Source organism: Typha latifolia, chromosome 10 (assembly GCF_019914945.1).
Source record: "Typha latifolia isolate L0001 chromosome 10, TyphaL0001v2, whole genome shotgun sequence".
NCBI classification, from domain to species: domain Eukaryota; kingdom Viridiplantae; phylum Streptophyta; class Magnoliopsida; order Poales; family Typhaceae; genus Typha; species Typha latifolia.
Genome location: NC_133095.1, coordinates 1,070,920 through 1,096,609, shown reverse-complemented (window position 1 = coordinate 1,096,609; position 25,690 = coordinate 1,070,920). Strand labels below are relative to the sequence as shown.

At 37.2% G+C, this 25,690-nt stretch overlaps 4 protein-coding genes and 1 long non-coding RNA gene across 7 annotated transcripts; 2 read left to right on the top strand and 3 right to left on the bottom strand.

The window, feature by feature from the left end:
• The first annotated feature begins 637 nt into the window (after positions 1-637).
• Positions 638-2,371, top strand: LOC140796126 (uncharacterized). Its single transcript, XR_012110406.1, has 2 exons — positions 638-779; positions 2,026-2,371. It is a non-coding gene; the product is annotated as an uncharacterized lncRNA (long non-coding RNA).
• Positions 2,372-3,389: 1,018 nt separating this feature from the next.
• On the bottom strand, positions 3,390-11,367 carry LOC140796375 (protein PAT1 homolog 2-like). Its single transcript, XM_073149378.1, has 5 exons — positions 10,968-11,367; positions 9,944-10,107; positions 8,732-8,788; positions 7,691-7,760; positions 3,390-6,012 (listed from the first exon to the last, which is right to left on the bottom strand). Exons 1-5 carry the CDS (start codon positions 11,053-11,055, stop codon positions 3,953-3,955), a joined length of 2,439 nt encoding a protein of 812 aa, XP_073005479.1. The 5' UTR covers positions 11,056-11,367; the 3' UTR covers positions 3,390-3,952.
• A 2,294-nt stretch (positions 11,368-13,661) lies between these two features.
• Positions 13,662-16,720, top strand: LOC140796827 (alpha N-terminal protein methyltransferase 1). Of its 2 annotated transcripts, XM_073149965.1 has the most exons (8): positions 13,662-13,935; positions 14,050-14,188; positions 14,414-14,472; positions 14,963-15,082; positions 15,201-15,302; positions 15,767-15,821; positions 16,182-16,279; positions 16,375-16,720. In XM_073149965.1, the coding sequence occupies exons 1-8, from the start codon at positions 13,780-13,782 to the stop codon at positions 16,498-16,500; spliced, it is 855 nt and encodes a 284-aa protein (XP_073006066.1). In that variant the 5' UTR covers positions 13,662-13,779; the 3' UTR covers positions 16,501-16,720. The 2 variants fall into 2 exon arrangements, with proteins under 2 accessions (XP_073006066.1, XP_073006067.1); XM_073149966.1 differs by lacking the exon at positions 16,182-16,279 and having other exon boundaries at positions 13,686-13,935.
• A 1,589-nt stretch (positions 16,721-18,309) lies between these two features.
• Positions 18,310-21,154, bottom strand: LOC140795936 (dihydroceramide fatty acyl 2-hydroxylase FAH1-like). 2 transcript variants are annotated; one of them, XM_073148761.1, is made up of 8 exons: positions 21,006-21,154; positions 20,204-20,272; positions 20,021-20,113; positions 19,735-19,931; positions 19,519-19,624; positions 19,048-19,194; positions 18,810-18,973; positions 18,310-18,674 (listed from the first exon to the last, which is right to left on the bottom strand). In XM_073148761.1, the coding sequence occupies exons 2-7, from the start codon at positions 20,252-20,254 to the stop codon at positions 18,854-18,856; spliced, it is 714 nt and encodes a 237-aa protein (XP_073004862.1). In that variant the 5' UTR covers positions 20,255-20,272; positions 21,006-21,154; the 3' UTR covers positions 18,310-18,674; positions 18,810-18,853. The 2 variants fall into 2 exon arrangements, with proteins under 2 accessions (XP_073004862.1, XP_073004863.1); XM_073148762.1 differs by having other exon boundaries at positions 18,310-18,634; positions 21,006-21,152.
• A 954-nt stretch (positions 21,155-22,108) lies between these two features.
• Positions 22,109-25,009, bottom strand: LOC140796187 (tubulin beta-5 chain). Its single transcript, XM_073149109.1, has 3 exons — positions 24,443-25,009; positions 23,289-23,558; positions 22,109-23,017 (listed from the first exon to the last, which is right to left on the bottom strand). Exons 1-3 carry the CDS (start codon positions 24,834-24,836, stop codon positions 22,347-22,349), a joined length of 1,335 nt encoding a protein of 444 aa, XP_073005210.1. The 5' UTR covers positions 24,837-25,009; the 3' UTR covers positions 22,109-22,346.
• Between the last annotated feature and the right edge of the window lie 681 nt (positions 25,010-25,690).

Sequence of the window (25,690 nt, the reverse complement as noted above, 5' to 3'; positions counted from 1 at the left end):
TATCATTCAACCCTTCTATTTCACTTAAAACACGTTAAAACTCTAACATTATTTTTTTCAATAATAAATTATCATGTATACGAGTTTAAGTAATTATAGATCGAAATGCCATTAATACCCTCAAATGATCAAGAATAAGTTTTTATATTAAGACAAAAACTTAATAAAGAACTATATTTTAAAGTCATTAATTTCTATTTTCAAAAGTAATAAAATACAATTTTATTTTATTAGCTATTATTAGGGCAAATTAACAAGTATATTTTAGGCTTAAAAGTAAATATAGGGCTCGAATACCAAATATCTATATAGTAATTAGGAACAATATAAATAAGAGATAATTCTACTTAAAGCCTCAAATTATTAATGTTATATATATATATATATATTTACTGAATGTTTTTTATTACTCACATATACCTTATAAATTTTTAAAAAAAAATTTATTCGGACCTCTAAATTTAAAAAAAAAATTGAATCAAGGGATATATATGATAAACAGAAAATGTATAGTTAAGGAGGTCTAATAAAATTATCCCTAAAAATAAAAGGTTGAGTATTTTTGATACATTGTCCAAAATCGGACGGTCCAGGAAGGGCCAATCCACAAATGTCGGCCGTCCATCACACCTCGATCAGATTAGGGTTCGTCTCTCGCCCTATCTCTATAAATTTCACCAAGAGCGGCGCCTCCACATCCAAGGAAGGAGAGAACAGCGTACAGAGAAGACGATCGACGAAATTTTTAGGAGTCAAACACTGAAACGATGAGGGCGAAGGTAAGAGAATTTCGATCGCTAGTTAGGGTTTACCCGTCTCTAAATCCATCCTTTCTGTTATGTTTTTCGACTACTTGATCCCTTTTAGTTTTGTTAAAGTGATCTAGCAATGAGTACTATGCATTCTTCGTTAGAACGATTTTTGATCTTAAGTAGGGTTTTGGTGTGGATGTTAAATATTTTATAGGAGATAATGGTTGTGAATTTTGAGGATGTGATGAAATTATTTATGCAAGAGGGTGTTGTATGTGAAGTTTGCAGATGTAATAGGGACGACAGGACGGTGATTTATTAATTTATTGCACCTGGTAATAAGGAGCTTTTTAAGGACAACGGAGGATTTATATTTGGGATCTTTATATTTTGTTTATTGACGCATATGATAGGGTGATGAGTTATGTTCTCACTGATCGGTGAGTTTTCTTGCGGTTCTTGGTAACAGAAACTGATAGAGAGTTTGCAGCTGAGTTAGTTAGAAGATGTTCCAAATTCATATAAAGGAGTTTATAACCTAAATGGGTTTTACCGATGGATGAACCGAGTTTTGTTTCCAGAGGTTTGCACACCAAAATATCCCTCCCTGCCTGTTTGTATGATTTGTTACTAGGTAATTGTGATGTGCCGGGCTGGAGATAATGGTTTATAAATCTTGCTATGATTTAATTTCATGGATTATGAGTCTTATGTACTGTTTAGGATGTCCATGAATGAGCAGCATGATACAGTGGGAAAAAGGGGAATTCCATTGGGAAGGATATCTTTTTTTTATATAAGTTTCGGATGTAGAATGAGTAATAAGTTGACAACAAAGTACCTGATTTTCAAGTTCATGTATTCTCGACTCTTCCTTTTAAAATGCGCTGCACCGGAGTTCTTTGTACTCCTTGCACTCTACATTACAGATTTTGAGTTTTCATAGTATGCATTAGCTAGCTTGATTTCAATCAGTATGAGGTTTTTGACCCTTCTAAGTATCATATCCTGTATTCACCACATAAGGATAATAAGCATCTGTGGCGAGAAAGAATTGTGATCTCTTGTAATCACCAAAATATTATCTCATTTTACACTTGTTTCTAAAATAGTAGACTTATTTACTAGTTCGTTTGTTTCTTGATTCATTACATCCTGTTGCAATCTGCTTCTTTTTGTAATTTAAATTTTCCATTGTTGTCCCATTTCTACAGTCTGCTTGTCTCTATAGATTGCCCACTAAACTCTTGTATTGGTCCTTTGTCTTGTACAGTGGAAGAAGAAGAGAATGAGGCGGCTCAAGAGGAAGCGCCGAAAGATGAGGCAGAGATCTAAGTAGTGAGACACGTGAAGTCGGTCTCTATGTCGGCAGAAGTGATCCGAATAGGGAGACAACGCAAGGTCGGTCTCTATGTCAGGCAACCACTCTGCACTGGATTTAATGCAAGGGATGTTAGATCCTTCTGTTATCCTTATGCTGAGTGTGTGGCTCATGTAGAGAGCAAGCCTCGTGGATTATCTTTAATTGCTTTTCTATTTCATCATTAGTTGTTTGAAGGATTCTTCTATGTTTTACCTTGAATTTTGAGTACATGTTAAGAACTGTTTTATTTCGGCAATAGTTCTCTTATCTTTGAACTTCTTTAGGCTTGAATCTAAATTTATACCATACCAATGAGTCACTTGGGAGGTTGCCTGCTTGTTAGGTTTTCAGTTTACATCGACTGATGGTTCTGTACTTGGAAAGCTCAGCATTCTGGATGTTTAAACGTTGGGCTTGATTCACCTTTAGAGTAACTCTGCAGGTGTTTGAAATCCGCTAATTTTGGATACAAAATAATAGGAAACCCTCGATTCCGAAGTTTTATTAGTGATCTTTCTATCGGAAAAAGAAAATAAAAGTACGATTAATGGGAGAAGGTGACGCAAGTCGATGATATCGTAGCGCGTATAAACTATACGTCTCTACCGCACTGCAAACAAAATTGAGACTTAGCTGCAGTCTGCAACTCTGCATAGATGTCTGTTAAAACCCTACGAAAGAAAGTTGGGGAACAGGTTAAATTTTGATCTATTTAATAATAAAAGGACAGAAATATGCTTATTCTCTTTTAGATACATTGTTCTAAAATAAGAATATTTTTGGCTTCAGATTTTTAACTTATAATTATTAAAAAGTACCTCATGTAAAAATAATAGGTTTCCAGCGGTAAATAAATACAAATTTTGGAGGTATAGATCCAAAAGTCCCTCTTTCTTCCCCTTCTCGTCCTCGCCATCGATTTCTTCTCTGATAGGTTTATGAAAATGGGGCATGTAGATTACTAAGAACTGCTAAATGCAACCGAGAGCTGCGCAATCCGCAATTATAAACGTTGGCCTTTTGGGATTATTTCAGGCAGCGGCATACGCACATATGTGAGTTTTGGTAGCCACTTGCTGACAAACTTGTACAAGGTACTGTGTTGTCATTCTTTCTCCTCCAGTACTGACCACGAATCCAAACTTGTTGACGTTGAAAAGACTAAATTGACTTACACCATCATCACCTCAAAATAGAGCACTCAATTAATAAACTTGTAGTAAAACTGCTACTAGTCACGATAATACCAGAAAGAACTAGCGAACAAGAATAAATGAACAACAATTGCAATATTACATGTTCACTTCCACTGTATAACCACTGACAGTTCAGGAACTACAGAATACAACTACAATGGATGAAAAGCAACACAGAGGAAGGAAACAACTGTACAGATGCCTAGATTAGCCCAAAGTATCTGACCACACAGAAAACTGTTATGAACCCTCGTCAGTCAAAGAAAACATAAAAAAGAGGACGTGGACACCTTCTGCCTTTAACTGGAAAGGAATGTGAAGGAAGGTTGTAATAACAGGTTCGCCACTGTATTCAGCTGAAATTGCAACACAAAGGAGTGAATGGTAGGTAGTCTTTCTATCCCCACTGTCGGAGTTAAAACAAATCTATGCACAAACTACTATTTCCACCAACATGCCAAAAGATAGATGAAAAGAGTAGCTGGAAGTATGATGGGTTTAACCTGCATGGTTGCACTCTCCTACTACCTTCCGCAGAGAAGTTTCACTTTATGGAGATGCAATGTATATCCAGGAACAACTATAGCGTCGCAATTTACATAAACAATATTGCTGACCCTCTTCTTGTCTTCCCAGTTGGATTAAACAGGAACTGATTCAGAATTGATGGAGCTACTACTACCAGTATGAGCACTAGAGCCAGTAACTAGCATAGATTTCTGAGCAAAATCGAGCATCGTTTTTCGCTGGTGTTCATTCGTATGGGGAAGGCTTGCACGCAGCAACTCAATAGGCATCTCCCTGCTTATAGCTCTGGCTGCCTCAGATCCAATTACGGTAGTAGTTGGTGCTTGCATGAGTAGCACTTGCATCATGCTGTCATATTTACTCAGACAATAGTTTGTGAGAAGTTTAAAGAAAGAATCAAAGGATGCCTGCCATAGAGTTCGAGTAGGAACACTATAGTTGCTTGCAGTTTGGGGATCAGTTAAAAGGTCTGTTGCCCTGTCAAGAACAGATTTTATGATTATGGAGGCTCCATCTCCAGCAGAACTACCAAGTGGCCGAAGAGGTGGCTGTTCAATTGAACAAACTACAGCAGCAAGGCAAGCACTGAGTGCACTTAGTTCCATACTGAGTACACAGGATGAAACAGTTTTGGCAACGGTTATTGTTGTTTCTGCTGCATTGGAATCTAATGGCAAGCCACCAAACAAGATCCTTAGATGCCGGAAAACGGTCATACAGACTATACGAGCGAGCTCGCTTCCAGGAGTGAGAAGTTGAAGGTAGCGTGACAGGAGCTTCCGGCCTTTAGGAAGAGAGACAATGCGAAGAAAAACAATATCATCTTTTGGAGAGAGCCCCACTGGATGGTTAGGTGTACCTGGACCAAGAGGGTCAACAAGTTGAAGTGATGCTGCGAGCTCCTCTAGAAGAACCTGTCGCCTCCGCTTCAGTTGGAAGCCACCATCTTGTGGCTGGCTAAACTGTAACAGCCGGTTAATATCATCTACGTCAAGAAGAAGGCAGAGCCCATCTTCAACAGCTATTCTGGCTGCCAGCATTGGCTCTTGTTCTAGGGGCTTCACGGAAGATCTCTTCTCATGGACATCTTCACCTGATGCAAATGGAGGATCTACTTCAAGGAGAGGGCGTGGCCTGCGGATGGATGGGAAAGGAACTCTCCCCAGGCCATCAGGTTGAAGATTTCCATGCGATTCACTGTTAGCACGTGATCTAGAAGACCGATCCTTTACTGATGTTGGGAAGAAATTTTGTTTCAGCCTAGAACCAGAAGATTTTTTGGCAAGACAAGCTTGGTGGTAGTAGTCATCTATGTAAGGATCATTGCTCCGAGATGTAGCATGCTGCATCCTCACAATAGTTTCTATCTCTTCAGCTGACATATACTTGGATCTAAACTGTGGGCACCCAGTAGAACTCTTCTGGCTACTTATATCGGAAAGCTGTTGCTGAGAGCGTGCACTCTGCCTTACCCTCTTTGATGACTTAAATCTATGGTCTCTCTGTGCAGATGTACCCATAACTTGATCAAACTTGCCCATTATCTGTGGAGAAGGATGTTGGTTGAATCGATGAGATTGCAAATGTGGGGAATTGGGTAGAGCTGTCTGGACTTGTTGCAATATATGTTGCTGATACTGAGACAACAATAGTGACTGCACTAAACCATTTGTCTGAGATAATTGTTGCTGCAGCAAGGCAGGTAATATGTTGGGATGTTTTGCAGCAAATAGGTTAGCTTGGTTAGACCATTGATTTTGAGGCCATGAAGTAAAAGACATGTTTTCCCCATAGTATTGGCCATGAGGTACTCCTGACAAATGACGGTGTGAACCAGGAGACATATTTGGAGAAGGCATCTGGAGGCCAGAAGCAAGAGATGAAATGCTTGCATGCCGTGTGAGAGTAGAAGGATGAGATCGTCCACCAGGTGGAGGATAGGAAGGGAAAGACGACATAGGAACAAGGAGCGGTTCACTTGAGTGATGTTGTATTTGTTCCTGAGGATATGAAGATGCTCTGTATAGTAGCTTGGATCCTGAAAGCTGAGATGAAGAAGGATGCGGTTGTGACCACCAAAGTTTACCTTCTTGAATGTTTTCTGCACCTAATAAATGATGATCTATCCAATTTGGGAAATCATTATCCTGAGTCCAACCTGCTGTGGAAGAACCTGAAGAAAATGGACCGTTATCTTCAATAAAAAAGTGAAGCAACAATCAGATTAACCCATTACATGCATAATTGCATTTATTCAGCATCAAGATTTGCATGCTAATTACTAACAAAGATTGAAATGGTTCAAAGCCTAGAAAATGAAAATTATAAGTTCTACAAAAGATGCAATAATTTTGAGGGGGATAACCAAAAATTCCAACATGAAAAGTATAAAACAAATGTTACAGATGCAGTACCTATCAAACCTCCTCTGAATTAGAAAGAATATTGTAGTCTTACTAGAGGGATCCTGTATATCAAGATTGAGAATAGAAGGCAAACTAAGGAGCATCAAAAGAGGAACGTAGAAACTGTTATGAATTTCCTCTAGAAAAATCCCAAGAACCACAGAGTTGTCACTTAAAAGGAGAACATATAGTAAGCGTCTATGCAGTTCCAGAAAATGCCCTTAAGAACATAAAAGGCAAAAGAGAAACCAAAGTAGTTAAGCAAATCAGCATAATGTAAATCCGTAAGTCTTCCTAACTGTTCTTTCTCCTCGTCGTATTTGAGCTTATTAAAGTTGTGCTCATGCAAGTTCACCAATTTAGACATCCTGAAAGTATTTTTCTTCTACTAATTATTTCCAGAAAAATCAGTGCTCGCTAAAATAGTAAAATCTAAACAGAACAACATTAATATTCTTGATCTTTCTCACTTCTCAAGAATATTTCAGAGTCTAGACAATTTTTCAGGGGTAGCTCCTAAGTCGAATGAGTGTAGACTATTAACAGAGAAGTTAAGATTAATCTGCCCATCATCTGGCCTCGTAGCTTTTGTGGCAATTATGGCAAGTCCCGTTATTGTCTGATATTAAAATTTTGCTTCTGATACCAATTTCTAGAGGACTCTGTTTGGTTGATAGCTGGTTGTAGAAAAGCAATTGGTTATTGTAACTTTCTCATCTTTCAATTGTGCGATAGCCAACCAGATATTACTAGGAGAAGGCTTCAATGATGAATGATAGGTGATGGATGAAGGACAACGATAACACACTTACCACATCCAAGCAGGTTTCTGAATTCATCTAAGTTAGTCAGTTTTACCAAAATGGAACAATAATCTATATAGATACGTCAATTCTTATCATCTATCTGTTTCTCCTTACCGGAATCACTGTCAATCCACTCAGCCATCTTCAACAAAGATTTATGCAGCAACCCTCCGAAAAGAGGTGACGTATCCTAAAGTAAGCTAATAATGGATTACAATAATCTGTACTATTTAAACATTTTACATTTATCAGAGATATTATATAAAATTTCCTTGGATACTTCCTTCTTTATGGACAACTGTTTTTAAATAAATTCTCAATATCAACAAAAACTACTTAATTCAAATTGTTCTATTTTAATTACTTTTTGAACAATAAATTGATCTATTATTTCACCACAGTTAAGAGCTAATGTAAAAACCTTGATCTTTTCATCAACTTATACAAATGGAATGCACTATGCCACTATTAAATTTTTACCACCCAGAAGCTTCCCCCATTTACCCAGCATCTTGAAAGAATATTTAATAAATCCCCTCGCATGTCAAGCAATTGAATCACAAGTATACGCTTATATACTTTCACAGTTAAGCTACGCATTATAGTAATTAAAGAGTTACAAAGAAAAAATGTTGCTCACTTTCTATGGAGAAAGATTCTCTATCACCAATAATTCCAGCATTCCTTGGTTCACTAACATTTCTGTTCAACTGAGCACAGGAAAAGAATATCAACATATCATTGTGAATTAAGATCTGACTTAAAACAAGCATGAAGCAATTAGCTATTGCAGGTCAAAAAAAGATGGAGAACAGTGTATCTCCTTGTACAAAAAAGCTCAATGAAAAAATGTTCACATTCTGATTTTCAGCATATCTAACGAATCTGATAATAGAATAAGCAATGCTAGCATTAGAAGCCAACAAGCTAATTTCTTACTTAATAAGATATGAAAAATGGAAATCCCGAGATACAATGGCTGATTTTCTTTTGAGTTGTTGCTACCTCTTCGGTTGAGAGTCTCTAGATTTTAAATGTTGCAAAATAATACTGTAATGCTTGAGAGAGCAAGTAATAAGATTCAGCTACAAAAAATCCAAGAGAATGGTAATACACTACTTATTTTGTGAATTATGACAGTTCTTAAAAGTATTCTTGGTGACAAATAACAAATTTGGGGAATAGATCTAAAGTCTAAATAATGAGGTTTGCTACGTACGCATTAGTCAGAAACCAATTTACAACTAGGAGATACTTAAACCTATGGGAAGAAGAACCTCCCTCAATTTTCGCAAGCTGAACAATCATGAGTTGAAGCAGTGCAGTGCAGATGAACAAAGGATAAGATGGTTTTACATCTTCACCATGTAAAAGCTCAGTAGACAGTTCTAATGGTTACAAAAGATGAGCTATCAAACTTTTTATGTAATCATCAACTCCACTGGACAGAAATCGAGCTTTTGAACATTTAATAATTCAGCTACCTTTATAATTTTACCATGTAAAAATTGGCTGAATGACTTGCAAAAGCATCCCTTTTTATCATCCTTATTGAGAAGGTAAGAAATGATATTATTAATAGAGGCATAGTCAAACAAGGGAAGTTCGAGATTATCAATCATGAGCCATATTTAGAAGCTTAACAGTAACACCAATAGAGAATACAACAACAAATACTAACCTTTGCAAAAGTGCTTGTAAGATCATCGATATCAGATAAAGAACCTAAACCTTCAACCTGCAAACGCAACATCAAGGTCTGCTTAAGAATTCTTGCTCGATCTTTCAGAGGATAAAGTTTTTACTATGAACATCCAGGAATAGTGAGACAAAAGAAAAATATAGCTGATAAAGCCTTTAAACAAGGGGTTTCTATGGTTTATAAGCAACAAAACTGACGTATGCAATGAAAAAGATCTCTACTAACTACATTATAAACCATCAAGTGACAATCATTACATGTCTTCTTTTTTGCAATTCCACACTGCAACCATATGCTTTACAAGGACTATATGAATTAAATCTAATATGGTTTAGCTTATCGCAGACCTCATACATACAAACATATAAGGACATGCATCAATAAGACAAGATGGTGACTCCTAGTTACAAATTTTATGTGAGGTACCAGTTCAGATATTCCTGACAAATTAGACCCTTAAACATCTGCATCACCTTTCCAGATGAAATTTTCAGCCAGTTGCATCAATACCTTCTTCAGAATCAACAGTCATTCGAATAAAAATAAAAGTATAATATACTTTGCTTGATCTCCTTGCCGTAGAAGTTGCAATCCACTAACATGGTTTATTTCTGTATCCATCAACTAGTAATGTGAAAATATTGGCTAATTTAATCATAACCAAAAATCCAGTTTACTTTCTGCAAGACTATGATTCAAAATTTGTGCAAAGCAATCAGCAGCCAAGTGAAGTAAATTTACCAGCATATAGATTGATCATCTCACTGAATACCCATCCAATTTTAACACTATCTTTAGGTGATTGGAAATAGTGGTGTGCAAAATGTCTTGTTGTATTCTCAGTTACTTGCTTATCTTTATTGTAAACTCACCTTAAAATTTAAAGACTTGTAACTTGTGGTTTGATCGAATATCGTGGTGCTCATATTAATACATCCTTAATCCTTTATGAAATACTTAAAACAAAAGTAGAATAAATTTTTAATAAAAGATAATGCATGGGGTATAAGTTATTAAAGATAAATATGATACTTTTCCACAGATCCAATATATAAGGTATCTTATGAAAGTCCTTGAGGGTGAAGTTAAAAGACAGAAAGAACAAAAGCAGACACTTAGCAGTCACATAAAAAATATGAATGAAATTAAGCACGCAGCATAGTGTATGTTGTGTAAGATGAAATAACTGACCTCTTCTCTGTCCCCAATAAAAGGAAGATATTCTTCATCACCTGGCCCACCAAATCTAGCATCACTATCACCATCTCCCTCACCTTCTAACCCACCTAATTCAATTTCCTCAATGATCTCCTTACCAAAAAATGCGTATCGTGAGGCATTGAAGAGGTCATCATCTGCGCAGAAGTAGATCCCCGAGTTTAATTAAACAAAGAACAAAAAGAGATACAAGTATAAGAACAAACACATTCATTTGGCAGCTGCGGGCCTCAGTCCCCATACTAAATGAAGAGAATAACACATACAAAAAAGAAAAAGAAAAATAAAACTGCTTGTATGTTTAATCACTAAAGACAGATGTGAAAAATGTCTCACTGATATTACATTTATCAAGATCAGATCGTATACCCGTAATATTATAAGAAAACTTAACGAGTCAAAGATACAGCAAGCAACTAACCAGGGATACAACTTACCAAAACTAAATCCAAAGTCTCAAATGATTATAAAAAAGACAAAAGCAACTGCATACTAAGAGATGCGGAATCAAGCAAGAAAAAAAGATATTGAGGCAAACACTCAGAGACTGCAATTATAAAAGGGATGACGTCATTATCAAATAACATTTATACATGTGCTCTCTAAAAGATAATAGCAATTAAGACAGCACTAATTAGAACGAAAATTTCGTAGAAACTTGCACGAATAATAGTTAAAGACATCCTAATATCCAAACATGATGCCAAGCGACAAATTAGAGAAGAAGGCCGCGTAATTCATAATAAAGCTCATTCCGCCTACAATAGAAGATCCAATCCAGCTCCAACGCCGTCTTTGCACGAAATAGAAGGGATCAACGAATATCTGACCTAGATTCCAGACTTCAAGTAAGAAAACCATCAAGGACAACCCAAAATTACACTAATCCAACGCGCGCGCGCGCAATCTAATCGAACGAAAGCACCGGACGAGATGAAGAATCCACCACAGATCACCAACGAGCAAGAATCCCGAGAAGAAGAAAAAGGGAACTCACCAACGGCAGCATCAGCGCCCAATTCGGCGAGATCGGCACCCGAGCCCGGGTTTCCGGAAACCCTAGCGACCTCGTCGAGCCCCCTCATCTAACCCCACTAGAAAAACCCTACCATTTCGATACCCTAAGAGAAAAAAAAGGATTCACGACGACGTAGATACGGTGTAGCGTGAGATCGAGGCAGTTCCTGCCTTGGATCCGATTCTAGGGTTAGGGTTTCCTCGAGCTGGGATCTGAGACTAGACGATGATAGAGCTCATAAATTAACAACAACAACAACACAAAAAAAAGGTAATAAAACGATGGCTAAAAAGGAGAGAGAGAGAGAGAGAGAGAGAGAGAGAGAAGAGAGAGATTTTGGTGGAGAAAAGGGGTTTTGTCCTCTTTAATAGCTCGCTTTGTCTCTCTTTACACACTTCCTATCTATCAGCGCAAAAGGTTGGCATATGTACGTGATCCCGTGCAGCACCATTGCACGAATATACTGCAGTGAGGCACTTGGCAGCCGATGGAGGGAGAGATTGGGATTTATATTTTATTTTTCATTTACACCTTATATTGTATGTTTATTATGGTTTACACGCTGTTTCTATGCTATTTTTAATTTGAAGGATCTAACGGCAAATTAAAAACAATGAGAAGATTTGGAACTCATTTGGTTCGTGTCTATGATTTTATGTGCACATCTTAAATATAAATTAATTGCCTCTAACTTTTTTATACACCAATCAAATGTCATATTAATGTCAATTGAAAGAATATAAGAACGATGCCCGAATGAGTATTGGAAATATATATAGAGTTACACACACACACACACACACACAAATTAAAAAAAAAAAAAAAAATATATATATATATATATATATAAATTTAATGAATCGTCATTTTAAACATTTTAAGTAAGATAAAGATGAATAAGCCAGTGGTGATATTAAAAAAAATGATCGGAATAATCTAATGTCATACATAGTAGGAAAATTAATATTTAAACATACTTTATTAAATCATATCTTACTACAAATAAGAATGTCAATGCATGTTAAGTTTCAATTATATTGTTTAATTTAATACAACACATGAGCATCATGGGTGGAATTCTGTAACCTATCTTTTTAGCTAATTTACGGATTACAGCCTATATTACGGATATTTACAGATCGTCGTTACTTTTTATTCCACCGTTTTTAATTTTGGCGTGAAAAAGTTTGTAATACCAAAAATACCCTCGGCAGCAATTAACTTAAGAAGGTTGGCTTTCATTCATCTTCATAGAGATCCACCTCGTAGGTGCTCTAAGCGCACTTTTAGATGGTAAGTGACTCCCGCATATCACTATGATTATTTTCTTCCATGGCCTCACCTAAACCTGGGGGAGAGACGGGAGAAGAGTGGGGAGAGGCTAGACGTACGTCTTCGTCGATCACTCGCCAACTGGGGTATGGGAACAGTTATGAGAGATATTTCATCTAGGGAGGTGGTTAAGGTAAAGCTTATCACCGGTGATAGAGAAAAAGAACTAGCTTTCATGTCGAAGACACTAAGATTGTTTTATTTTTGCTTAATCTATATTTTTTTTTAAATGTTTTTATGAACTTAATTAAATTGGGTTCTGCAGTATTTGGGCTCGGCCAACTCGAGTAGTTAGGGACTTCGTGAGTGGTGTTGGGATTTTCTATGGCTACTCTCTTCCGTGGAACTTATTATATAGAAGAGGAGCGAGCATTTATCTCGCGTTAAGATGCATTCGGTAGTCGTCGAGATGTTATGTTCTCTTGCTTGTTTTTAAAATATAGGGAAATTTGCATATAACACCCTATATTTTAGTTAAATTTGTATTTATACCCTACGTTTTCACTGTTTATAAATCGAGCCCTATAATTTAATTAATATTTGCAGAAAAATATAACACCGTTTTGATAGATGGGAATATTCCGTCAAATTTACAATTACTTTTTTTAAATAACAAAAATACTCTTACATTTCTTCTTCTTTCTCTCTATTTCTATTTCTTCTCTCTTCCTCTCTTTTAGAGCAAAACCCTATAGCTTATTTCGATCAAGAAAATGTAAAAAAAAAATTTCTAACAACTCTCTCTTCTCCTCCTCTATCTTGGGTTTGATATTTTCTTTAAATTTAGTTATAGATTTGGAAAATAGCACAGCTTGGGTTTTACTTTTTACAACAATTTCACTGATCAAATTCTGAACCTACATCTTATTTGAAATATTAAAGTATGGATTTCAGAAAATGACATAGCTATTAGCTAATGTAGCTCCCAAAAGGATTAATATCATCATCAATGAGCTCAAATTTGAGTTGCAATGATATGGGCGAAAACTTTAGTTGCCCTTGTGGTAGGAGTGTTTGTAAAATTCGAGTTTATAATACGAAGAAGAACAAAATAGAAGATTTTAAATTAACAATGATCGCATTGAGGGTTTTCTGAAATCTAAAATAGATTTGGGTATTTGTTGGATTAAGTTTGGTTAGGTTAAGTTAGATTAAGTTAGGTTGGGTTAGGTTAAGCTGGATTAGGTTGGGCTGGGTTTGGATTAAATTGTGTATATGTTGGGTAACTTAGACGATGGTATTTTGGTAATGATATTAGTGTAGTTAACTTAACCGTAGGGTTTGGTTAAGTTAAGCTAACAAAACTAACAGTATATTTTATACAAATATTAATTGAATCATAATACTAGATCTATAAATAGTGAACCCTTCAGAATCGAATCTAAATATCGCGTTGCGGTTCGATTGGAGACAACTCCTCGCGCGTTTCCTCTTCGTTCTCTGCGGCGCGGATTCCGAGATGGAAGCCGGCGGCTCGGACTCCTCCGGCCGCCAGTTCTCGAGCGCGAGGGAGATGTGGCGAGAAGAAATCGGCGCCGGAGAGGGAGAAGACAACGCCGCTGCCGACAACGGTAAACGGCGCGAGTGGTATCGGAAGGGCATCGCCTACTGGCAAGTAAATAATACCAACAAGAATCCCCAATCCGTCTGTTATTTAGATCGATACGTGTGCTCGGATGTCAAATTTTGTATCTTTTTTGGTTGCTCGGTTTGGTTTGGATTTGTTTAGGGAGTGGACGCTTCGATGGATGGGGTTTTGGGAGGGTATGGCTGCGTCAACGAGGCAGATGTGAAGGGAAGCGAGGCCTTTCTTAAAACCCTCTTCCTAGAGCGGTTTGGAAATGCAAAGCGGCATCTTGTGGCTCTTGGTAACTATTTATCTGTCTATTCCTATATTTCTTTCGTGGTTTTTCTGTGGGAAATTTGCATGATTAGTTAGGGAAAAAGGTTGTACAGGAGATATCCAGAAGGAAACTTGGATCTTGATTCGAGTGAGAGAGGTCTTTAGGCATTCTCTATTTGATAAATTAATTTTACTCTGTTATGTGTATTTGATCCTCTGAATCTTTCCTACCTTTCTCCAATTGCGGTAGATTGTGGCTCGGGAATAGGGCGGATTACAAAGAACCTTCTGCTAAGATACTTTAATGAGGTAAGCAATGCTTTAGTGTCTCTTCTATGTGTCACTCTTAGATAATTAAATAGCATGAAATGCCATATAATGTATGAGAGTTTGCGATTGTATTGGTTTTGTCTTGTAGGAAGGTGTTTCGACTCCTTGATATAGGAACTATGCAACAGTGAAATTTAGCTTGTCTAAAATTTCAGGCTAGAAAAGAGATGAATAAATATGGGTGCAAATGCTGCAACATAGGGTATCTACATCAAATATATGATACAAATCTAACTGTAGTCATCATTACCTGGATATTTTGCAAGGCCTACTATCAAACTGTCTTTCCGTCATAGACACTTGTTTGGTATATATTGGCACTTATTCTGATTTTAGATGTTACGTGCAAACTACTGGTATTTTTCTTTCCAAATAAACTTAAGAAAACCTACTGGTATGCACAGATGCAGTATTGATGTTCATGTATAACATCAAGCTATTTGTTTTGATGTGGCAACACATTATTCAGGTTGATCTTGTTGAGCCAGTATCACATTTTTTAGAGGCGGCGCGTGAAAATTTGGCTCCAGGTATGGATGTGCAAGAAGAAACTCACAGGGCTGCGAATTTCTATTGTGTTCCTCTTCAGGTCATTTTCTTTTTCAGTTTATCTTCTTCACCTTAGTACTTGAGAACTGAGATTATGCACCTGTTCCAATGCTTCTTGGTTTGTGGAATTATTTCGGAAGGTGTTTTTTTTGTTACAGGAATTCACTCCGGAAGATGGAAGATATGATGTGATATGGATTCAATGGTGCATTGGACAACTTCCAGATGACGATTTTATCTCATTTTTTAAGCGTGCAAAGGCATGTAATTTTACACCTAGAATCTTTCTTTCTAATATGCACACTTTGACATTACTAAACTATTTGCTTCTGCAAATAATTTCAACTAAGGTATTCACTTGTACTTTTTGTGAGTCATTCTAGAGTACTTTCTACTTGAGCTGTACAATATTACTATGTTTTTTTTGGTCTTAGGCTCTGGGGTATGATGAAATTCATATGGGAATTCTGGCCTCATATGCAAATGCATAAGCAATTACTGATTCTGATTTATGTTTGACCAAATATGCATATATGGCCCTCTTAGTAGGAAGAGAACATTTTGTCAACATGATCGGTCTTTTTCACTAATTTATTTCAGCTATAACCTTCGCAAAGAAATTACCATTTCTGCACTATCTTAAGGATTTCTTCATTGCTAGTAATTGTCTAAACATTACTCTCTTTTTTTGTCTTTATTACATTTGTTAACAACTCTTTTGCAGGTTGGGCTTAAACCAAATGGCTTTTTTGTCGTCAAAGAGAACACTGCAAGAGGAGGTTCGTTCTCTGTCTTCTACCACTCTTATTTTCATACGTCTATAACTTCATATTGATGAGCGAATAAAGATTCTGACTAAAATGTTTCCTCTTTGTAACTGAAAGAAAAAAAAATGTATCTTCCTTCAGTTGATAATGGATTTCTTACATTTTTTCCCCCCTTAGAACAGAATGACAATTTTACTGTCAGGTCATTTTGAGGTACTCCTTTAATAAATTTATGAGTCATTTGATCTTTTACACTCTTTATAGTTGCCTAATTTTCTTATATAAGTGGATCTAGTTATGATCAGTTCTCTGCATGCTTACAGAGATCTAAATCCATATTCATGTTTTGTGTATGTTTGACCTTCCTCTTAGGATTTGTATTGGATAAGGACGATCAGAGCATCACTAGATCAGACTCATATTTTAAGGAGCTTTTCAACCAGTGTGGACTTCATATTTATAGCACTAAGGTTTGCGAAAATTTTCTTACTTTCACACGATGTGATTTTAAAGCATTCCGACACACTCTACGTTCATTGTTCTCTTACATTGCCATTAATAACAGGATCAAAAGGGGCTCCCCAAAGAATTATTTCCTGTGAAGATGTACGCTTTGGTAACTGATAAGGCGAAAGGTGGGAGCATCGGGAGAATCAGGAGGAAAAACTACTGTCCTGCTATAATCCAGTGATGAACTCCTGGAACCAATGGAAGTAATTCTGCAAGCTGTTGTATTGTAGCGATTTATTTGCATTGCCACCTTTTTCAGGAGTTTCTTTCAGTTTCTTTTTTCCACTGGATGGTTGAATTAAAGTTTATGTATTTCACTAGTTACACAAATAGGAGATGTATGAGTGCCATTATTTGGACATGGATTAACTTATAAAGCCATGGCACAGTTTTCATTCCAACATACAATTGTGACTGATCTTATATACATTTCCATATTTTTTTAGATTCCTACATAATTTCCATTAAAAACTTTCAAAATATTATAATCATCACTACATTTTTAAAATATCATAATTATAAAAAATTAATTTTGCCCTTTATAGATTGTTTAAATAATCTAAAAGGTATTCAATGTTTTATCCGCACCAGAAAAATATCATCTTTTATGCAAGATAAAAACTTTATTGACAAGTATTTTACTCTAAACTTAAAAGGAAGGAGGGATATTTTATTCATTTGCACGTATTTATTAACTTTAACGATAATTTGTTAAGAATTTTTCATTTCAATGGCAATATGCAAAGACTCCTAAGATTTTTGGGAATTTTACATAATTGCTAGTGAAAAAATTAAAATATCATAATTGTCACTGCATTTTTTTTAAATATTAGAATTAGCACTAAAATATTTTTTTTTAACTTTAGAATCAATAATTTTTGTCTCGCATGAAATAAGATCTATTTTATTGTACTATGGTATTAAACTATTTTTAATAATTTATATAAAAGGCAAAACACTTTTTTTTAGATCAAAGTTGTATTTTAATCATGATTAGTTAGATTCAATTAATGGAATGTTGCAACGATAATTATGATATTTTAAAGAATATAATATTAATTATGATATTTTTTTTATATGAACTGAAAGTTTATATTAACATCCATGTTTTACATACGCCATACATTTGAGTTGTACTTGCAACAACAAAAAAAACAAACATCTCACATGCAATCCCAGCAGATGACTCTCAGTCTCATGTAGATGTAGCTGGCAAACTCATGCAGCATCCATTTGCTGATAAAAAAATAAAAAATAAAAAATAAAAAATAAAAAGAAGAAATCTCTGATCCAACTCTTCCAGTTTTCCTACTATTTTTGTCTTGTGAACTGCAATTCAAATTCCAAGCTATCAAATGTTCATATTGTAGTTACAAAAAATTGGAGCCAGAGAGTATTGGAGTTGTAAAATAATCTGGAATCAGCGTGCTACTGGAAGCCCGGTTTTAGATCCCATTCTTTACAATGGGCTGTGTTGAATGATCTTGCTTCAGATACTAGCAAATAAATTAGACTCAGAGACTCGTGGGTTGCTTGAGTCCCAATGACCTTGGCTGTTTCCTCCTTTGTTTTATGTGCATCCTGTGGGCTCTTTTATTCTTTTATTCTTTTGAAATGAAAGATTCATTGATTTCAGTAACCAAAGTGAGAGGTAATCAGAAGATGGATCAGTCTAATCTATTACAAACTTTTTCTCGATGAGCAAGATTGGCCAGATCATGAGTGATAAAGATGTTATTTACCCTTTATCTCAACAAAAAAAAAGGAAAATTTACCCTGCCTGTTACTACAAAGGGGAAGATGATCCAAATACGAGGAGCAGATGGATCCATGCCTTTGACTACCACTAACAAGAGGCAATCACCAAACAAGGGTCCTGGAAATAGTGGATATATATATATATATGCAGAGAGAGAGAGAGAGAGAGAGAGAGAGAGAGAAGAACATGGGTCCATAAAATTGTTTTGCGAAAAAGAAAGATAGCACGATGTTAGCAGGGAAAGAAAAACGATGGGATATTTATTACACATGGATGAATAGAGTCAAAAGAGTAGAGATCTAAATTCTTGATAATTCCAGTAATAATATCACAAGTCCACTCACCAAAGCCACTCATATTCAACAATAATTGAGTTTGGCATCTAATAATGGATCTACAAAGAGAACCTTTTTTACAGAGGAAGCAAGAATGGTTCACCCATGAAGCTTGAGATTCCAGCTTTGGGGATTTTGAGTACCCAGCTGATGCTCAAGGACAGAACTGGTTAACCATATGCAAGGAAGGGCAGCATGACGATAAATCATATTATAGGATCCTGAGGAGGAAAAGAAACCAAACCAAATTCAACTCGGCATCTGCAAAAGGAGGTACATTACAAGGGAAAAGAAAACAATATCCGCGATCAGCAACCAATGAACTGGCAAATTTACACAGAGTCAAGATGAATTGAGAGAAGCAATAAATTATACAGACAAAGGATCAAGCCTGACCTCGATAAATTACAGTCTTCTAAATTTATCAATAGATAAAAATATCAACCGCTTTTTGCCGAGGTTTTTGATGGGGGCAATGTGCCAAAAACAATATCCCAGAGAGATGATGTTATACCAAAACCCTTATTTTGAATTCTGAAGTGATGGTTCAGATGATACTTCTGGTAAACAAGAAATTAGTTAGAACCACATGGATATGTTCCATAACATTCAGTCTTCTAAGTAAACTTCCCACCTTGAGATTTTTAGCTGGGTCAATGGATGGTTGTCCATGGTGAAGGTAGTAGTGAGTGCAATCATACATCACATAGCCTAATAAGCCACCACCAAATAAGGCAGGAGTTGTGGTCGGAGTGGATGCAAGTTTTACCAGGTTCCAGAACTGAAAAGATGGAGACAAAGAGTCAAGAGTCAGTATGCGTTTTGAAAAGTCTAAACATTTACCCTTTCCGATCAATTAAAAGAAAAGCTAAAACATTTAACTTCTACGAAATTGATTTATACAATACATTATTCTGGATACCCAAATTTTAATTTTGGCATAAAGCATAGGAAGGATATCATTAATATAGATTAAAATTTAGTAATCATCCATCTTGTTTCAATGTAAGAAGATGATATATGCCTTTCGCAACAACTTGCTCACCAAATTCAATGACTAGCAATAAAAATTCTTATCCCCTGTGTATAAGATTATAAGCTATACCGGCACACATAAAATGGCTGTGGCAGCTGGAGGAAATACAAGACGAAGTCCATCCATGGGGTGCTTATGATGGCATCCATGAAGAAGATAATGTGCTGTGTTTGCCCTGCCACACGATATTCAAAATTCTCTTAAGATAGTTCTACTCACCTTTACTAAATAACCAGAAATTGGACATAAGGAGATTTAACGAAGATTGAGGCGACAATACACTACCAGTAAGTTTTAGTCTTGATGTGGAAAAGGAACCGATGTAAAGTATACTCGACCAATGTCCATATGAAAATTCCACAAGAAACCATGAGAGCTACTTCAAGGAGTGTGTGGCCCATTTGAATGGACATGTTCACACACCAACAAACAACTGGCAGCCATATAACCGGGATCACCCACCATTTAGTACGTGTTAAGAACTGAAATTTCAAATGGTATGCATTACGAAGTAGCACAAGAGATCTCAGATAATCTCCTTAGGTTGGCAAGGTAAGCATGGGTTTGTTACCTCAAGAATGTTATTTCCGAAAAACCGCGGCCCTTCCTTGCTAACGATAGGCTGATGAATCCATTCCTGGTAATCTTCCTCAAGATGACCAACCTGAATCATTCACAGGATAAAGCTTACAGCTAATCATTAAGCAGTCGTAACAAGTGGGCAAGGTGGAAAGGAATTGCAAGAAACGGGTACCTGGAAAACAAGAGGCTTATCCAAATCAACTGTGAACTCTTGGGCAACCATCTTCTACTTTCAGAATTGCTGGTAGGAATTAAAACAAAGGAGCATTATTATCTTATGAAATAAATTGCACAAAAATTTAATTTTTTGCAGCAAGGCAAATGAAACAAAACCAACAAAAAAAAAAAAGAATTAAAAGAAAAGATTGAAGCATGACGGCATGATCAAAAGATACTTTTGGCGGCATCATCACTTGCATCTTATAGTTCCAAATTTCTCACCGAGGAAAAAATTGAGTTTCTCAAGTAACAACTACTAGTAAGCATCAAACTTTGCATGGGAAAGCAACCCAATGAGAAAAGGTGCGTTTAGCTATGTGGGCCTCCGCATCAGCATCAGCTAAAAAGTCGACACGATCACCAAAAACCAAAAACCAGGAAACAATCTCAAAATAATAATAATAGTAATAGTTAAGAGCAAGTAAAGACATCCGTCTACGAGTTACAAGTCATAGCCATATAGATCGAACAAAATCCTCAAATCTCGGTAAATATACAGACAAACAAAAGTAACGAAAAAGCAAACAGAGAATAAGATCAAAACCTGCACCAAAAAAGATTTCCAAAAAAGAAAACAAACAATGCAGCCTCTGGATCCTATCCCAATCCCCAATCGGCATCTAAAACCGGCGTCAGACCGAGATCTTAAGCCCAAATGACGAGAAAAAGACACAGACGGCGGATCCAAAGATCCCGACTTCAGATGCAACTAAAAGAGCCAAACAAACCGAAATCAAGTAATAGCTCGCACACACCTCAGGAATGCTTCGTGATCTGAGAACCCTAAAAGCTTCGCCTTTCTCTTCTTCTCTGCGCTCGGAGAGAGAGAGAAAGAGAGAGAGGTTTTTTGCTACTAATTTCTCGATATATCCATTTGGATTCCGACGTTTTCTCTCGCTCTCGTAAAAAAAGGCAGGGGGGGAGGGGGACCATGGACTCCGGAATCGAATCCCTGCCGTCAATTTCCTGACGGAATGGCCTGGTGCCAGCTCAGCATCTCCTTGGATGACGGCGAAGCGATTGCGCTTGTGATCTGTCCTACACCGTCACCGTCCGTTATGTTCGCTATTTACACCAATACATAATATCTCGAAGGGTCTTTCTGCATATATTGCTGCCTATTACGGAAACACCCTCTTCTTCGGGCATATTTGCAAAGAAGTACCTCATGTTAACGCACAGACACAGTACATGAGGGTTCTCTCTGCAAATAGAGAAAATGCGCTGGTCGATTTGTAAATAATAGAGAAAACTTTATTAGTCACTCACATAGGCAATTAGCAAGGCTGCAAGGGCATTAATTTTGATTAACAAACAAATCCTCCACTAATAAACCTATCGATATGAGCTTCTTTTGGGTGAGGTATAAGATAACAAAGTTTGAGGTTTTATCACATGCTCACTCGAGATTTATTGCTCCCTTAAAATTATCAGAGCGTGCTTTATTATTATTTTTTATGTTCATGAGCTTAATATATTAAATGGCCATCACTTTATTTAGTAAGCTATATTATTGTTATCTCTGAAAATTAATGAATTGCTATTATCTTGAGATTCTTTTCTTAAAAGGAAAAAAGTTTTGAGGCTTATTTTTAGACCTACTTGAATATACCAGAAGACAGCTATTTGATTATAGCAATTGGGTCAAATTTAATTGGCATTATTTATTGCTCAATCGTGTGTGGTCCTCTTTAGATTATATAATTTTGAGAAGTAGAACTCTAATTTGGTTTCTAATAGAATATCACAACATAATGTATGAAATGACTTCAGTGTCGCAGCATATCAAAACAGACCATGGAAGACTATCCAGGTTATCGGCACCAATTCAATCAGTATAGAGGTAACCAGCTCGAGCTAAAAACATAAGGATCTCATATCTATATGCAATCAAATCAAACAACATGAAAACAGAAATTTATGTCACAAGAAGAAAGTAACCAGAAAGGCTGCTAATGCAATCATCGCCATACAACAAACACCCCGACTTGGAAACCAGAGACATCACACCATATAGTTGCAGATCGTACAGAGTGTCTATAAGGTAGCAAACCCTCTAAAAACATTGCAATCAGAGTGGAGATTTAGTTCAGAGTTCAGACAGCTTCTTCGTCTTCCTCGTCCTCCTCGTACACTTCGTCAGCTGTTGCATCCTGGTACTGCTGATATTCAGCTACCAAATCATTCATATTGCTCTCAGCCTCCGTAAACTCCATCTCATCCATGCCCTCACCGGTGTACCAGTGCAAGAAAGCCTTCCTCCTGAACATAGCTGTGAATTGCTCACTAACTCGCCTAAACATCTCCTGTATAGAAGTTGAGTTCCCAACAAAAGTCGATGACATCTTCAGCCCCTTGGGTGGAATGTCACACACGCTGGATTTGACATTGTTAGGAATCCACTCTACAAAGTAGGAGGAGTTCTTGTTCTGGACGTTGATCATCTGCTCATCTACTTCTTTTGTGCTCATCTTTCCACGGAACATGGCTGAAGCAGTTAGATAGCGACCATGGCGAGGATCAGCTGCGCACATCATGTTCTTGGCATCCCACATCTGCTGAGTAAGCTCAGGGACAGTGAGGGCACGGTACTGTTGTGAGCCCCTTGATGTCAATGGAGCAAATCCAACCATGAAGAAGTGGAGGCGGGGGAAGGGGATCAGGTTTACTGCAAGCTTTCGCAAATCGGAGTTGAGCTGACCAGGGAACCGCAGGCAGCAAGTGACACCACTCATGGTAGCAGAGATAAGATGATTAAGGTCACCAACTGTGTCAAATGAGGAAAAAAATAATTAAGGTAAACGATCATCCAAGCACAAGACCCTGTTAAGTTCCATTTATCCAAGACAATTTGCTATTGTATAGTAGGCTACAAAGAATGCAGCTGTTAGAACTAAGAAAGCATAGTGGAAGAATCATCTCTATTGCTGTAGTAATGTAGTTTGTTGTCTTCTCTCGATAAATTTTGACAATTGTAAGTTAAAAGATTGCACAAGAGCATTCAAGTAAAATGAGAAATTCAGAAAAGCATGACTCACAAGTAGGTGTAGCAAGCTTAAGAGTGCGGAAGCATATGTCATAAAGAGCTTCATTGTCAAGAACCATGCACTCATCGGCATTCTCAACAAGCTGGTGAACTGATAGAGTAGCATTGTATGGTTCTACAACTGTATCTGAAACCTTAGGTGATGGGAAAACTGAGAAGGTCAACATCATACGATCTGGGTACTCCTCTCTAATCTTAGAAATAAGAAGGGTGCCCATGCCAGATCCAGTGCCTCCTCCCAAAGAATGGCAAACTTGAAATCCTGTAAAGTCATGAATAAAGAATAAAATCAATCATTAATGTAGTGCAAATGCATTCTTGAAATGGCTCGAGTTCAATTATTTCTAAAGAGGAACAAAAGAAAGAAGAAAATAAGCAACTTATAATCTTGAAATAAGATGTCGCCCCCCATCACCAATGCATACTCGCATAATTAAAGGCTCTCAATTGGCAAGAGCAACATAACCATGCCCATCTAATCTATCAGATTTCCTCCCCACGTCGTCACGCCTACTCTAACAAAGCAAATCCCAAATCACTGTTATTTCAAAGATCTACATACTCGATAGAAATGACCCAAAATAATCATCTACAGCAGCATATGGAATTGAGAGCTCCAATCGCGTTTCAGATAAGGACAGATCTCAGCAACAAAGAACACCCACATCTTGAAAACATGTGAGATCTGTGGACTATCACTACTTATTTTAAGGCTGTCAACTCAAGTGCCACAACAATTCAGACACAGATTATGTTCACACAAACATACCAACACAGAGACTGAAATATCTATCTCACATCATTCAATAGAAACACCTAAAATTTAATTTTTCATCTCATCAGTTGCATGAGTTACAATCGACATAAAACACAAAAGAACAGACGCAGTATAGCTCAAATCCAACTAAATATTCGTGCTTGCCCCTTAAAAGACCAAAACCGCTAAATATGTTATAAAAGAACATAGAGGTTAGGGAAAAAAGAGAAACACATGCCAAAAACACGAGAGATCGTATAATTATAGAGTGAAATTAGCAAAATGAAAAGTGATTTAACAACTTATTTGACATATGCACCAAAACAATAACCCCAATAGAACAAAAAGCATATAAGAAATAAAAAGAAATCCAAACAACAAAGGATTACCCTGCAAGCAGTCGCAGTTCTCGGCCTCCTTCCTGACGACGTCGAGAATAGCATCGATAAGCTCCGCCCCCTCGGTATAGTGCCCCTTGGCCCAGTTATTCCCGGCCCCGGACTGCCCGAAGACGAAGTTATCGGGCCTAAATATCTGCCCGAACGGCCCGGACCTGACCGAATCCATGGTGCCCGGCTCCAGATCCATGAGCACCGCACGGGGCACGTACCTCCCCCCGCTTGCCTCGTTGTAGTAGACGTTGATCCGCTCCAATTGGAGGTCAGAATCGCCGTTGTACTTTCCGCTGTGATCGATCCCGTGCTCGTCGCAGATCACCTCCCAGAACTTGGCCCCGATCTGGTTCCCGCATTGCCCGCCCTGGATGTGGAGGATTTCTCTCATTCTGGACCGTGCGATTGGTATCCGACGGCCGGAATCGAAGGTTTCGGGTGTCGGTCGTGGTCGGACGAGATCGTCGGAGGTCGGAGGTCGGAGGAGAGGCTTGGGGATATGGAGTCGTTTCTTATATCCGAGGTATGGATGTGGTCACCTCTCGTTTCGTTCATCCTTTTATTAGCTGACGGTGACGAAGTCTTAGATATTTTTGCTATGAAATTTTACATATAACACCCTAATTATTGACAACGTTGCTAGCCATTCTAACGTAACCTGTATTTCGTTTAATTATTTTTTTCCAAAAACATGGTGCGATTGCAAATAGTAAACACGCAGGGTGTAAAACGTAAATTCGATGATGACGAACCACGAGAGGAAGCGGGAATGCGCTTCGCTGGAGTGGATGGAGGAGTGAGATTGGTGCGCTGCGCGATGGTTGCATGGAAATTGTAAGGATCGGATCTCAGACGTCGCTTCGAGATCGGACGGCTAGGAATCACGTGAGCAACCTAGACCGTCCATTTTTGGGTAAAGTTTTTGGAGCATATTTAGCAAAAGAAATTCTTCAAAATTAGAAGGAAAAGAAAAAGGAAACAAAAAAAAAGTGGCTGTCACGTTGTAACATGTGGTGGACTCTTATCAAATTTATCAAAATATTTGAACTTTTATGCAATTAATTGTAAAGAGTTAATTATTAATGGCTCAAAAAAGGCACCCTCAAACTTATCATTTCAATATTATTTAAATCCTTCAAATCTCGGTCATCAGTAACATAAAAATAAAAATAAAATTCTTCTTAAATAATTGTTATACATTTCCCATTGTAATATTTGCTTATGTTTGCATTTATTTTAGAGTTA

Coding starts and splice junctions, on each gene's coding strand:
- LOC140796375 (XM_073149378.1), bottom strand. CDS start 11,055: ATGAGGGGGCTCGACGAGGTCGCTAGGGTTTCCGGAAACCCGGGCTCG. Junction 10,108..10,967: donor GGGCGCTGATGCTGCCGTTG/GTGAGTTCCCTT, acceptor ACTTCTGCGCAG/ATGATGACCTCTTCAATGCC. Junction 8,789..9,943: donor TTATTGGGGACAGAGAAGAG/GTCAGTTATTTC, acceptor TTGCGTTTGCAG/GTTGAAGGTTTAGGTTCTTT.
- LOC140796827 (XM_073149965.1), top strand. CDS start 13,780: ATGGAAGCCGGCGGCTCGGACTCCTCCGGCCGCCAGTTCTCGAGCGCG. Junction 15,303..15,766: donor CATTTTTTAAGCGTGCAAAG/GCATGTAATTTT, acceptor ACTCTTTTGCAG/GTTGGGCTTAAACCAAATGG. Junction 15,822..16,181: donor AGAGAACACTGCAAGAGGAG/GTTCGTTCTCTG, acceptor CCTTCCTCTTAG/GATTTGTATTGGATAAGGAC.
- LOC140795936 (XM_073148761.1), bottom strand. CDS start 20,254: ATGGTTGCCCAAGAGTTCACAGTTGATTTGGATAAGCCTCTTGTTTTC. Junction 19,932..20,020: donor TCGGAAATAACATTCTTGAG/GTAACAAACCCA, acceptor TTGAAATTTCAG/TTCTTAACACGTACTAAATG. Junction 19,625..19,734: donor ATCAAGACTAAAACTTACTG/GTAGTGTATTGT, acceptor ATCGTGTGGCAG/GGCAAACACAGCACATTATC.
- LOC140796187 (XM_073149109.1), bottom strand. CDS start 24,836: ATGAGAGAAATCCTCCACATCCAGGGCGGGCAATGCGGGAACCAGATC. Junction 23,559..24,442: donor GAACTGCGACTGCTTGCAGG/GTAATCCTTTGT, acceptor ATGACTTTACAG/GATTTCAAGTTTGCCATTCT. Junction 23,018..23,288: donor TAAGCTTGCTACACCTACTT/GTGAGTCATGCT, acceptor CATTTGACACAG/TTGGTGACCTTAATCATCTT.